This window comes from Rhincodon typus, chromosome 2, assembly GCF_021869965.1.
Source record: "Rhincodon typus isolate 14 chromosome 2, sRhiTyp1.1, whole genome shotgun sequence".
In the NCBI taxonomy this organism is placed as follows: domain Eukaryota; kingdom Metazoa; phylum Chordata; class Chondrichthyes; order Orectolobiformes; family Rhincodontidae; genus Rhincodon; species Rhincodon typus.
This window is the reverse complement of record NC_063333.1, coordinates 86,612,132-86,627,239: the sequence shown is the minus strand read 5'-3', so window position 1 is coordinate 86,627,239 and position 15,108 is coordinate 86,612,132. Positions and strand designations below refer to the sequence as shown.

Here is a 15,108-nt window from a genome sequence, read left to right as displayed (position 1 = left end):
AGAATGAGGAGGTATCTGTTTGAGGTATATGAACTGCTATTGGGGATTAATAAGGTGAACGTGGACAGATGTTCCCCATTGTAGGGAAGTCTCGAACAAGAGGGCATAGAGATAGAGTGAAAGGAGTTAGGTTCAAAACTGAGATGAGGAGAAAATACTTCTCTCACAGCGTTGTGAATCTGTGGAACTGACTGCCCCAGATTGCAGCGGAGGCAGAATCAATCAACAAATTCAAGGAAGAAATAAATATGTTTCTGATGAAAAGCAGGATAAAGGGCTGTGGGGAACAGGCAGGAAAGTGGAGTTGAGACCAGGATAAGATCAGCCATGATCATATTAAATGGTGGATCGAGTTGGAAGGGCTGAATTGCCTATTCCCATTCCTAATTCCTATGCTCTTGTGTTCATATGTAGTCCACCACAAATCATGAGACCCCTATATCTCTCACACTTCATTGCTGAGGCCCAGGTAGGAAAAATGCTCCCTGAACACCTGGGGTGTAGAGTTCCTTTTGCCAGAAGCACAACTCTTCTTCTTCCCTTTTCTGGTATCTTGCCTTCTCTGTGTGCCTTCCACAGTTTCATATTCTGTTTTCAACAAGAAGGTCTGAGAGTCCATTAATGCCTGGGAGCAAATGGTTTGTAATGTATTGAAATTTGCAAAAAAGTACTTCAGCACCTGTCATGCCACTATGGAATTTTGAAAATTCAAACAAAAATGGAAAACATCAAATATGAGTGGAATTGAATCAACAATCAGAGCAACAACTTATGAATCGGTATATGATGCTTCTTCGAGATTTTTGCTGTTACTTAATACACATGTAGCTCTGAGAATCTATCCAAAGGTAAAGATGGAATGTTACACTCCAAAATAATAGCACTGCTATTAAATCAGTGATCGCCACTGACTGAGATTCATAATCCCCTGCTCTGCATATTTTGAGCAGATATTACCTGTACACACTCGTGCCTTTAACAAAATGACATTTGGTGTGCTTCATGTCAAGGAAGACATGTGTGTTGTATATGTCATTTTAAGGGCACTTGTGGTGTTCAAAATCCAGGTAGTATTAATTCTAATGCTCATTTGTGGGGCAAGATTTAATGTCTGCCCAGTAGGGCATTTGGTGGTGCTGTACATTGATTCAGCAAGAGGATGGCGGTTGGGGGATCCTGCAATTTTCACATTTACAGCCCGATTCAGTCCATTGAGAGAAAACCCAATAGAACTTTCCTACCCTCTTGCCATTTGAGCCCTAGAGAAAACCATAAGGGAAACTATAAAGGTCTCATTACAGTGCTGTTAATGAGCTCACTGGTGAGAAGGTAATTCTCCACGCAAAAAAGCATGAGAAGCAAAACCTGGCCTGTTAACTTCTAGGAATCCAATACACTCAGTGCCCAATCAAAGCACCCAGCATCAGCTCGCTATGGTGGAGATTGGGAGAGGGAGAAAGGTTGTGGTTAGGCAAGCTGCTTAAAGCCAGCCCCCTGTTCTTGTTAACTGCCCATTCTCCCCACCTACTTACACAACTTCCACTCTGCAAATCTGCTTCCCACCATCACTCATCTTTTTGCCTGGACAGCAGATGCTGTATGTCCATTGGTGCCATTGAGAAGCACCGCTGGCCTTACATTGGCTGTCAGCTCTTGGCAGGCAAGACATGTGTGCCTGAACGGTATAGGGCCCCAACTGGGCTGTCAAGACCCTGGGTGGCACAACACGCAGTGGGATCTTCCAAAAAGGGGCAATGCAGAACACTCACTGTCTGTCTAGCTGCTGGCTTAGACCCCAAACACCTCCTCAAGATTACACCCACAGTCTTAAGGAGGGGATAATGTATTTGGTGCTTGGTAGGAATAATAAAGCTGAGGCTGTACCACTTTTGCATTTGCTCGCTCTAATTTTGAATCTATACATGCCAGCAGTATAGGCGGTCAACGTAGTTATTAGCCTGTGCTGATATTGCTTTTTACATGGTTCATTCACTCTGCTCCTGAGTCTTCATACTGACAGTTACTAGTTACATGACATTTTCTAATTCCACAATAAAACTTGCAGTGCTTTTTATTTAGAATCAGACCCAGTTCTTTAGTGGCAGCAGGTTCCAGAATACAAATTCCCAATGGAAGACAATTAAACTTCCCTGAAAATTAAGTCTCTTGTAAACCAAAATAATGGAAAAAATTTTCAAGAGTTTTTTTTTCAAATAATTAAAGATAAAACAGTGAGGTTGACACTGTCATGAACTTTGTCCAGAATCAAAGAACGTAGGAATTCAGAAGTTAATCTTAAGGAATATTTGTTTTGCTTTGTGAGTTAATTTCCGCTAATTGTCTGGAGAATGTCAGAAATCACATGACACCAGGTTATAGTCCGACAGGTTTATTTGAAAACACAAGCTTTCAGAGTCTTACTCCTTCTTCAGGTGTTAGTGAGTAAGGAATATATTCATATTCATCAATTAAAACCTTCTAACTGATTAAAGATTTAACAGCATCTTAGGCTTGTTTAGTACATCCTCATCAATGGGGTGACCCTTTGATCTTTTACTTATAAATTCTGTGTCTGATACTACCTCTCTCATTAACATCTGAAGAAGAAGTAAGACTCTGAAAGCTTGTGCTTTCAAATAAACCTGTTGGACTATAACCTGGTGTTGTGTGATTTCTGACCTCGTCCACCCCAGTTCCACACCGGCACCACCACATCACATCTGGAGAATGCATTAAATGTATGTTAATGTTTACTATCTCCTTTTTTCTTTCCATTCTTTCTATGTAACTTTACCCAGTCTACCTTTTGTGAGTTTGGATGTATTGCAATTAGCATATAACACAGAAACCAATTGGAACATATCGCCAAAATGTTTCTTGACCTATTATTAGGAGCTACAATCATTAAACTAAGGATGTTATTTCGCGCATCTTTAGTGATTTTTCCTCGAGCTGGATCATGTGTGGGCAACTCGGAGCATACACAAGACTCTGCATTATGATATAGAGGTTATATATTGGCATGGATAGAAGATTGGCTTGTTAACAAGAAACAAAGACAGGCATAAATGAGTTATTTTGTGCTCGGCAAGATGCCGTGTAGAGTGTGAGTCAGTTGATTGTGGTGTGGGGTTCCTTGATCTGCACTAATGTTTGCAAAATTCAGTTCACAGACATAGGGCAGGAGTTGGCTTTCAGTGGGTTGATGTTGATTATCTGTCCCAACCTCAATTTCCAGTCCTCCAACGTCTTTGGACTGAGAGCCAACCTGTGCCCTTACTCCTGACTCCTATGATTCTCTCCCCATGCCAACCAAAGCCAGAACCAGTCCACACCCAACACACAACCACCACGCTGACAGGCACCACCACACTTACCTTGGCACCTTGCTCCTTCCAGAGACAGCCACAGCATTCTCCGTGGCTCTACCGAGTGTGAAATCTGCTGGCCTCTGATTGATGGGCAACACTCGTGTTCTTCATCCAGGGACCTGATTTCAAAGGAAGACTCGCTACTGGCCTCCAAACTGTCTAATTGGAAAGTGATACGACAGGGCTTCCTCCAAAGTGTAGGTGAAATAGTCTTGTTACATTTTAAGCGTGACACCGGGCAAAAAAGTTGAACATTTTGCCTGTGATAAGGACTGTAGTGTTTTGTGGTATTGTGCAGGAATAAATGTTGGCAGAACACCAGAGATAACTCCTTCTTTGAAATTTTGCAATGGAATCTTTTACAATCACTCAAACAGGCAGATGGGCCCTTGTTAGCTGCTCAGCTTGATGTTTTTGCCCGAACCCTGGCGTGGGCCCTGAAATTGGAACTTTATGACTCAGCAGAAGTAATGCTAACTACTGAACCATGACTTCAGCCAAGTTGGGTCTTCTTCATAATAACTGTCCCCAAGAGATCTTTATCTATTTGATGTCTGAGAAGTAAGCGAATGAGAGAAAGAGAGAGAGAAAGGAAGATTCTTCCTTCGTGAAAATGGCAAAGGCACAAATCCTTAAGTCGTGTTTCTGAACCCAACCCTACGATTTTTGCAGGGATGTGAATGAGGAATTAAGGACAGGTTCCAGTTTGCAATTTGCAGTTCATAGAAACTATTGCACACATCAGTGCAACTGCCTTAGTCAGATCTGATTATAATAGTGAGGTGTCCAAACCAAGACTGGTACACTGATGAGAAGATGATCTAAACAGGTTGGAGTTCTTGGCGAGATAAAGTACCTTTTTGCATGCAGCCCAGGGATACCTTCAGGAGAGGTTAGTTCCCCTTTGGGATTGTTAAAAGTAGACACGAATGTGAGTGAAAGTGTAAAAACTGACTGGAACTGCTAAGATAGATCTCAAGAGAACTGTCAAATTGCTAAAGCAGTTACATCATCCACCCTTTAAATTTTGGAAAAAAGACCCTAGTCTTAAAAAAAGCTTGCAATTTTACTGTGTTGACATAATCTTGAAAATCAACTTTACAGGATTAGTGCTGCATGACTGATTTCACGGCTTTTAATTAGTACAGTGGGATGCCTTATCAGTTAATAGTTTAAATGACAGGTCTAAATTGTGACATACTTTTTAATGTGAAACTATGAATTGAAAAGCTTTTCTTTGAAGGGATTAAAGAAAGTTAAATAGGGTGAAAAAGAGTTTAATTAATTAGAGTGGTTCATTTTCAATGATGAATTTCTCAATCAATATTTAAGAGTTTTATTTTATCTCTGGGTCCTGAGGTCTGTACTAATGAATTCTGGGTATGTTGGCTTGCTTGGATTAAGGCAAAAGGATTGTGGGTGTGGATTGTAGTGGTGCATGAGTTGTCACTAAATTGGCATTAGGGCTAGAAAAGGCATGGGAAATGGGTTGAGGCATAAATTGGCATGGAGGCAGGTAGAAGGTCATAAGTTGTTCTGTGTTGGCATGGATGGTGCAAGGGGTTTGGGTGTGTTGGAGGGGGGTCGGTCGGGGAGGGAGGGAGTGTTAGGGACCAGGGGCATGATGTGGGCTGAAGGCTGGAAGGTGTTTTTTGTTTTGTTATTTTCATTATATCTTTGCCAAAGTGCTGAAGCCTCTCACCCAGCTTACCTCCACACCAGGGAGTTTTCCAAGTCTTTCAAGGGATATCTCCACCCTCAAACTCTCATTTGTGCTTGCCCCCTCCAGAATGAAAATTCAAACTTTTGGGGCGCTTTATCCTGAGTTGGGTTTGGGAAGCCAAGAATGCTGAGATCTCAACTCTAGATGAGTACGTGTGTGTCCATTTAGATATACATTTACATGTAGCAAGCTAGGAATTATGTAGAAAAGATAAATGGAAATAAATCACTAGCAAAAGAATATGCGATAGGAGCTTTGTTTTGTTTCCAGTTTCAAAAGTAAATCAAAACAAAATATATTGACAACCCAATGGTTAGGATTGCAATCTGTACCTCAACTTAATTCAATTTTAATTATATGGATGCAGACTGGAAGAATCAGGGGTCTTGGCTCTACCAAGAATTATGCACCTACTTCGAAAATGGAAATTTAACTGTTCGTTGATGACAAAGATCAAAATATTAGCATGTTGAGAACTCCGGAAACGAAGAAAACATTTGCATTTTAATAAGTATTTGCTTCTGGATTAAATTCAAACTCCTGATACTGGCCTGGCCTCTGCGTATATTTCAGTTATAGAGGTGCCTTTGGTATTAAGGAAACATTCCTGCCTTTTGCTCATCATTTAATTCATGTCAAACCTACATGAACGAGCTTCTGCACATAAGAATTGCAAAAATGAGCAAAACTGTTGACTTCTTAGAATGAATAAATAAAAACTGAAAATGCATCAGATTTGATGAAGTGGATAATAATCACAATTAGAAAACAACTTTGCATGTGAACCTCATCTGAGATAATCTGATGTGTGAATTAATTTTAGAATAAGTATCTAATGTTATCATGAGCAATGGACTATTCCTGGATGGCTACCTACCTTGAACACAGAATTTCAGTTCCTTGGCATCTATAACTGTTGCCCGTTTCTCTGGCACCTTTTTACTGCCTCGATGATAGCTTCGTCTTTTTTTGCTCTCTCCCCAAAGGTTTGATCCACCATGTATGCTTGGTATGTTCAAAACAGCTATCCCTTCCAAGGGCATATTGCTCAAGTCCAGCAGGATTCCGTTGCACTAAATTACAAATAAAAGGAAAAAAAAATCAATTACTATATTCAAATTAAAGCTAAAGTACCATTTGCAATTTTAATACCAACAATACCAGGAAACCCCTGACTTTAACACCCAGTTAATTGCAATACAGCAGCTAAGGAGGATGACAAACATGAGATACTAACTCCCAAGGCTCATTTGCTTTAACTGCCTGGACAGAGCTAACATCTGTGCTGATATGAAGTCCCTTGTGTAGAAGGTAATCAAACTTCCGACTGTTCTACACAGCTCCAAAACGTCGACTACGTATAGGTACCACCTCAACACCTATGAGAATTACCAAAGCTGTTTGAAACAGATTCACCACATCAGCTGGGATGATAGGCTACCAACATCAGTATCCTCAAAGCAACCAACAGCACAAGCTTTGAGGCCATGATCACCTGAAAGCAAATCCGCTGGGTCAGCCACACGCTTTAGATACCTGAATTGTGTCTGCTGAAGCAAATCTTCTTCATCCTGCTCAAGGAAGGCCCTAGCCCTATCAAACAAGAGGAGGACAAAGAAAGCCTTTCAAAGACTGTTTTGCATCAATGTTTACTGTGGAGAAGGATATGGAAGGTAGAGAATGTGAAAAAATAAAATAGCGACATCTTGAAAAATGTCCATAAAAGCAGAGGACGCCTTAAAACACAAAAAGATGGATAATTCCCTGGCACCTGATCAGGTGTACCCTTGAACTCAGAAGGAAGCTAGGGAAGTGATTTTTGGGCCCCTCGTTGAGATATTTGTTTCATCAATAGCCACAGGTGAGGTGCCGGAAGACTAGAGGCTGGTTAATGTGGTGCCACTATTTATGAAAGGTGGCAAGGAAAAGCCAGGGAACTATAAACCGGTGAACCTGACATAGGTGGTTGGCAAGTTGTTGGAGGGAATCTTGAGGGACAGGATTTACATGCATTTGAAAAGGCAAGGACTGATTAGGAATAGTCAGCATGGCTTTGTGTGTGGGAAATAGTGTCTCACTAACTTGATTGAGTTTTTTGAAGAAGTAACAAAAAGGATTGATGAGTGCAGAGCAGTGGGCGTGACCTATATGGACTTCAGTAAGGCCTATGACAAGGTTCCTTATGGTAGACTGGTTAGCAAGGTTAGATCACACAGAAAACAGGGAGAACTAGCCATTTGGATGCAGAACTGGCTCATAGGTAGAAGACAGAGGGTGGTGGTGGAGAGTTGCTTTTCAGGCCTGTGACGAATAGTGTGCCATAAGGATCGGTGCTGGGTCCACTGCTTTTTGTCATTGACATAAATGATTTGGATGTGAACATTAGAGGCATGGTTAGCAACAAAAACAGAAGTCTCTGGAAAAGCTCAGCCGGTCTGGCAGCATCTGTGAAGAAAAATCGGAGTTATGTTTCGGTCCAGTGACACTTCCTCAGAACTGATGTTAGCTAGGAAAATGTCGGTTTATATGCAGAAGACAGGGTGAGGTAGGAGTTACTTATGGTTAGTAAGTTTGCACATGACACCAAAATTGGAGGTGTAGTCGACAGCGAAGAAGGTTACCACAGAGTACAATGAGATCTTGATCAGATGGGCCAAGAGGCCGAGGAGTGGCAGATGGAGTTTAATTTAGATAAATGTGAGGTGCTGCATTTTGGAAAGGCAAATCAATGCAGGGCTTACATACATAATGGTAAGGTCCTGGGAGTGTTGCTGAACAACGAGACTTTGGAGTGCAGGTTCATAGTTCCTTGAAAGTGGAGTCGCAGATAGACATGAAGGCATTTGGTCTGCTTGTCTTTATTGGTCAGTACATTGAGTATAGGAGTTGGGAGGTCATGTAGCGGCTATACAGGACATTGGTTAGGCCACTTTTGGAATACTGTGTGCAATTCTGGTCTCCCTGCTATAGGAAGGTTGTTGTGAAACTTGAAAGGCTTCAGAAAAGATTTATAAGGATGTTGCCAGGCTTAGACGGTGTGTGCTATCGGGATGGGCTGAATAGGCTGGGGTTATTTTCCCTGGAACATTGGAAGGTGAGGGGTGACTTTATAGAGATTAATGAAATCATGAGGGGCATAGATAGGGTAAGTAGCCAAGGTATTTTCCTCAGGGTGGGAGAGTCCAAAACTAGACAGTATAGGTTTAAGGTGAGAGGGGAAAGATTTAAAAGTGACCAAAGGGGCAACTTTTTCAGGCAGAGGGTGGTGCATATATGGAACGAGCTGTCAGAGGAGGTGGTGGAGGCTGGTACAATAACAACATTTAAAAGGCATTTGGATGGGTATATTAATAGGAAGGGTTTAGAGGCATATACGTCAAATACTGACAAATGGGATGAGATTAATTTACAATATCTGCTCGGCATGGACGAGTTGGACTGAAGGGTCTGTTTCCATGCTGTACAACTCTATAACTCCATGAGTCTCTGAAGGCTTCCCTCAAGAAAAGCAACAAAGTAGTCAATGCATGGAAAATCCTCATTCAGAAGAAAATGAGGAAACTCTTGGATGAAGGGCCACATTTCTTTGAGAATATTCAGCTTTACGAGGATGTGTGGAAAAAGAATCAGAGGCATGAATGCCAACAATCTCAAGGCCAAGCACCACTTCCACCTCTAGGAAATACACGCCAAATATGTGGTCAGAGATTTGGCTCTAGAATCTGGCTCATCAACCATCTAAGTACACAGAGAACCCTGGGACACCAAATTTCTTAGGTGAACAATTATTGCTGTTAGCTCATGATTGCCTATGATGATCCCAGACAGCTTTATCTTGTGGGCAGCTGCTGCATTTCAAATATTGAGTGTCACTGTATTGAGAAAGCCTTTTTATGAATGCAAGGAAAAGCCCGGGTCACAACTTCTACTTGCTGGCATTATATCTGGACTCAAGAGAAGCTAATAGAGCCAATGTAAATTCACTAGAGATGTAGAATTGTTATGGTACATTTAAAGGCTAATGTAGATAATTGCAGTGAATTTGGGAAGCCTGACCTAAAATTGCGAAGTGCTGAGCTTAGAACTGTGAGTTTGAGGTAAACCATTGCTCTAGACTGTAAATGTTTGTAACAACATTGGTGACTTTTTTTAACATATAGTTAATACCGAACATTGATATTATTTTCAGGCATTGTGCTCATGTTACACAGTTATCTAACCAAAGGCCAAGCGACAATTGTGATTTCCAATTTGCAGTTTAATGTAATGTACAGAATGTTAAGTAGAATATTTGCCGTACAATGGATGCTTAATGAAATGAAGCACAGATGGGGAGTGTGGCACCCATTTCCCAAATCACACGAACCACAGGGAGAAAACAGGCTTTGAACTTGTATGTACACCAGAACAGAATCAATTTTCAAGAAGGTCCAGAAGGAAGTTGGCCAGTTACTGCCAGGACCTTTATGGACCAATTATAAACCAATATTTCAGAGAAATGGGTCAGTCATGGGTTGTCCTGATTGGAGAAACTGAGCAGTCACAGTGTGCTGCTGCTGAGGAAACATGTCAATCAGAAAGTGTTTAGTAGCATGGAGCACGCAGGAAGCAGAGACCTCTTTCAGAATGAGGCTCATTGATTTTAGGGCTATTGCTGCAGCCAGACAAGGAAAGGGATAGCCTAGTCAGCTGCCTGAAAGAAGGATGGGCAATGATCCTGTCTTCTTCTTGGTGAAGTTAAGCAACTAAAGCACAGAGTGGACATTCACTAGTGTGAGTATCGCTGAACTGTTTGATGATTGTATTACCAGAAATCAAACAATAGCAGAATTGCTTAGAGTGAAATCTTGAGTTTTTTGTCACTCATATCTAGAATTGACTTCTGAATCCAGGATGATAGGAATAGCCTACAATTTGAAAATGATTTTCATGGATTTGAACTTCAGTCCTAATAAGTAATCTATTACTGCAACATTATGTGATAGGATACCAGTTAATGCAATGCAGACCATCTCGTGTATTGTGCAAAATGATTGACGGTGAGTTGACAGTCCATTGACTTCACTCACAAAGGAAGTTCAACTTTGTGCCACACCAGTTGGTGATTTCTACTTTGATGTTCAATGCTAATCTCATCCTCACAATTCCTAAAGCAGCAAGTTATAAATTTCAATTAAATCACTGAGAGACAGATCAAGGCACAGGACTTCTTCTGTGCAGCTGTACTAAATTGCTAAATTGTTTATGAAGAACGTGTTACAATTTCAGTAATTTCAAGTTACAATCATTTAAATTTCACGATGTCAAGCTAACACCCCACCCTCAACAATCCCACCCCACTGGATCCAAAGCTCTATATTATGTTCTTAACACTACATAAAGATACATATTCCCTTTACAAATAGACATCTTAAGTGTTTTGCTCTGCATTTAGTATTGAGAGGTAGAGAAACATTTAAAGTATTGGCAGAGATCAGTAGCTCGGGTTGAGGGTGAGGTTGTTGACTTGCTCACCAAGCTGGCTTGTTTTTGTTCAGATGTTTCGTCGCCATGCTAGGTGACATCATCAATGGAGCCTCGGATGAAGCAATGTTATTCTACTCCTCTTGGACGTTATACTGTCCGGCCCATTATGGTGAGTAGTGTCATTTCCGGTTTTGTTCTGTATGGGTTTGTATATGGGGTCCAATTCTATATGTTTGTTGATTGCATTACGGGTGGAGAACCATGCCTCCAGGAATTCCCGTGCGTGTCTATGTTTGGCTTGGGCTACTATGGTTACTTTGTCTCAGTTAAACTGATGGCCTTCATTGTCTGAATGTACAGATATTAAGGAGAGTTCATCATGACGTTTTGCTTCTAGCTGATGTTCGTGTATTCTGATGGCTAGTTTCCTTCTTGTTTGTCCGACGTAATGTTTGTGGCAGTCGTTGCATAGTATTTTGTAAATTACGTTGGTTCTGCATGTTGTGGGAATGGTGTCTTTAATCCTTGTGAGTGTTTGCCATAGAGTGGCTGTGGGCTTGTGGGCCACCACGATTCCTAGTGGTCTTAGGAGCCTTGTTGTCAGTTCTGATATGTTCCTGATGTAGGGAAGTGTGGCCAATGTGTTAGGTCGTACTGTGTCCTCCTGTTGTTGTCTCTTTTGTAGGCATCTGTGGATGAAGTTGCAGGGATATCTGTTTAAAGCGAGGATTTTGTATAAGTCTTCTTCTTCCCAGTGTAACTCTGGAGTGTTGCAGTGTTCCTGACCTGTTTATATAGTATCCTAATGCAGCTTTGTTTGTGGATGTTGGGGTGGTTGCTGTGGAAGTTGAGGATTTGATCTGTATGGGTTGCTTTTCTATATACTGAGATTTGGAACCCCCGTTTGTCAGTCGTTCTACCTTAACATCCAGAAACAGAAGCTGATGGTTGGTTTCTTCTGGAAGGAAACTAGCCATCAGAATACACGAACATCAGCTAGAAGCAAAATGTCATGATGAACTCTCCTTAATATCTGTACATTCAGACAATGAAGGCCATCAGTTTAACTGGGACAAAGTAACCATAGTAGCCCAAGCCAAACATAGACATGCAAGGGAATTCCTAGAGTCATGTTTCTCCACCCATACTTCAATCAACAAACATATAGAATTGGACCCCACATACAAAGCCATACAGAACAAAACCGGAAACGACAGCACTCACCGTGATGGGCCAGACAGTATAAACTCCAAGCAGAGTAGAATAACATCACTTCATCGGAGGCTCCACTGATGATGTCACCTAGCATGGTGATAAAACGTCTGAACAAAAACAAGCCAGCTTGGTGAGCAAGTCAACAACCTCGCAGTTGACATTAGTTACATGGTATGTGTTTGTCATAAAAGGAGATAAAGGGGCAGAATTTTTCACAAATTGGGATGAGAGGGGAATTATTTCCACACATAAATAGTATTTACACTCTGTCTCCAGGATTTGTATGGGTCTTCTGCTGAAAAAGGTATATAGTGGACCACTGCGAAATTCATCCACAAATGTCTTTTTCATACAGTTTGATTTGGAATATAGGGCTGGATATTTTACAACTCCCTATCAGGCATGTTTTCAATGGGGGCAAATATAAATTAACAGGTGTGCCCCTCACTGCATCAACCTGCCCTCCCCCCACCAAAGCTGTCCCCCATAAGGCGTAGATAGGCACTGATATCAGCAGTGTTTTCTCCAGCAAGTCATGCTGCAAGAGGACAGAGCTCAGTAAGATGGAGACTGAAACTTTTATGTCATTAGGTCACATGGTGATGTCACCATGAGCATGCTCTTCGGTTAGCTCTCAGAGCATCAAATGCTGAAAGCTCTGATATTCTGACGGTGGAAGTTTGATACATTGGGATGTAAACCCAGCAATATCAGGGGCCCATGTGAAAGTACGAGAGTCATTCGTTATCTTTGTTGACAACAACTGCAATTTGCAGTAATTTGATTCAGAGATTGGTTGATGTTAAAGCTTCTCCTTCCCAGGCTGCAGTTGAAAACTAGTGGAGAAATCACTAGCTCCAAAGGGAAATCTTCGCTGTGCATTTAAAGGGAATTGATTTCTTTCACCTTTTGTTTTAAGACGATTGTCTGGAAGTTAGGTCAGGCGACAGAAGTTCACTTACATTCTGAAGGTCAAAAATCACACGACACCAGGTCATAGTCCAACAGGTTTATTTGAAGATGCAAGCTTTCGGAGTCTCGCTCCTTCTTCGGTTGTCAGTCTGAGGGTGTTCTTTACTTGTTGCTGGTGGGGCAAGTGCATATGACTCATTCATTTCATCCCTTGCCCCTAGCGGAATGTGAAATGGCACCTGAAAGGGGACTGTCCTCCCCAGCCTTGGTACAAAATACCTGACATACCCTCAAGCAATCCATCAGAGCTGTGTTAATCTAAATTCTGGGGTCTAGATCTCTTGAAGTATGATACATTGTAATTGTTCCTGAATTAATTCATTCATTTCTGAATCTCTATAACTGTAATTAAAGTTAACATGCTGTGTTTAATCTTTAAGTGAAGGGTAATCCTGCTAAATAGAAGATCCACAGGGGTTCGTAAATTTGCTTTGCTTTACAGCTGAGGAACTGAGGCCAGCTGTAGCTGAGAAGGGCAGGTGCAGAGATTAGCATTTCGCCATCGACAATACCACACTCGATGGGGTGACACTGTAAGAATGATAAAGACTAAGAAAAGAAAATCATTAGTTTTTTTTCCCCTAATGCTCAGTTGGCAGAAGACAGGTTTGAACTTTCTTGTAAGTGAGTCAACCTTTCTCTGAACTGAATTGCTGTATAATTCAGTTGCTGTCTGCAAAGATCATACTTACATTTCAAGAGCATGTAAACATTCACAAGGATTTTTAAACAGAAGGTAGGAAATTGACCAGAAGGTGCTATCTTGAACTAAATTTTTACTGCCACCAAACGAGCAGTAACCTGACAGAGCAGATCAGCCTTCTGCTATAGAACGCACCCAATATGCATCAGTTTTAATAGGGTGAACAGCCATTAGATTCTCTGTGTTAAGCATCCAGGCCACTCCTCATAATTTCTACCCATGCAATGAACATGAGAAGTTCATCCATTACTTTTGTCCTATTTAACTAGTGAGGTTATATTTTAAGCTATGTACACTATCTTGAAAAGGACATTAAAACATTTGACAGGAATCAAGTGACCATGAAGAATATTCTTGGAAATTTAGAATGGTGAAACAGGTTCTTTTTTGATGAAAAGAAAATTAGGTCAGAGACATAGTTCAGGTTCTACATACTCAAAGCTCACCACGTGGTCAATGAATTGAAGATTAACATAACTCATGTTGCCCCTTTTAATGTGTAATGATTCAAGTTAAGCAGTTAAGCTTTGATTAAAGTTTAGTTTATTGAAGTTATTACTAAAGGTTCCTTAGGAATAAAGAGACAAAATTACTAACAAGAAATGACAGGTACCATGATTCAAACAAGTATGGATAGGGCAAAATAATAATTATAAGAAAAGTCTAATACCTGGTACTCATTTCTTGAGCTCCTGGTTCCTAAAGGGAAGAGGTTAACAACTGCAGTCAGATACAGCAGCTGCAATGATTTCTGTAGTTGAATAGCTAGTGGTTTCTTGTACCGATAGGTTCAACATGAAAGGACCTCTTGGGAGAGAGAGAAGATGCCTTGCTTCTGGTTGTGCAGGAAAGGCACTTTTAGCTGTTCAGTTACGTGATAGCTGTTTCAAGAGGTCACTCTCTCATTATTCTCTCTAAAAATGGAATCTCTTTTATTCCAGGCCTAATTTTTTAAATCATTCTTAGTTGGTGTGCTAAGACAGCTGCTGTGATTAGGAGATCAATACAAGAAGTAAGTCATGATCCATAAAAAGTTCTGCATTCCCAAGACAGCTACTCTCCCAGCTCTGGTTCTTTGTTGTTACTTTGGTCAAATCCCAACTTAGGTTTCTCAGAGTTTTATTTTAATTCTTTGATGGGATGTGAGGGACATTGGCAGGGCCAGCATTTGTTGTCCAGTGGAATTTAAATTCAATTAACCAGGATTTGAAGCCGTGTCCCCAGAGCGTGTGCCTCTGGATTACTTATCAATATAGCAACATTTCCCCTCATCAATGAACTTTGTTAATTCATGGATCAGAGATACTGGCCATGGGTAATCCATGCAGAACTTGCAGCTATACAGTCAAGTGACTGCTAACAGGGATAGTAGGAACTGCCGATGCTGGAGAGTCTGAGATAACAAGGTGTAGAGCTGGATGAACACAGCAGGCCAAGCAGCATCATAGGAGCAGGAAGGCTGACGTTTCGGGCCTAGACCCTTCTTCAGAAATGGGGGAGGGGAAGGGGAATCTGAAATAAATAGGGAGAAAGGGGCAGGTGGATAGAAGATGGATAAAGGAGAAGATAGGTGGAGAGGAGACAGACAGATCAAAGAGGCGGGGATGGAGCCAGTAAAGGTGAGTGTAGGTGGGAAGTTAGGGAGGGGATAGTTCAGT

At 41.2% G+C, this 15,108-nt stretch overlaps 1 protein-coding gene across 1 annotated transcript in view; it reads right to left on the bottom strand.

Moving 5' to 3' along the window:
* Positions 1-15,108, bottom strand: part of dgkb (diacylglycerol kinase, beta) — a 677,591-nt gene that overhangs the window by 101,290 nt on the left and 561,193 nt on the right. The window contains exon 26 of the mRNA XM_048611787.1: positions 5,972-6,167. Within this exon, the coding sequence (XP_048467744.1) occupies positions 5,972-6,167 (196 nt within the window). The remainder of the gene's footprint in view (positions 1-5,971; positions 6,168-15,108) is intronic.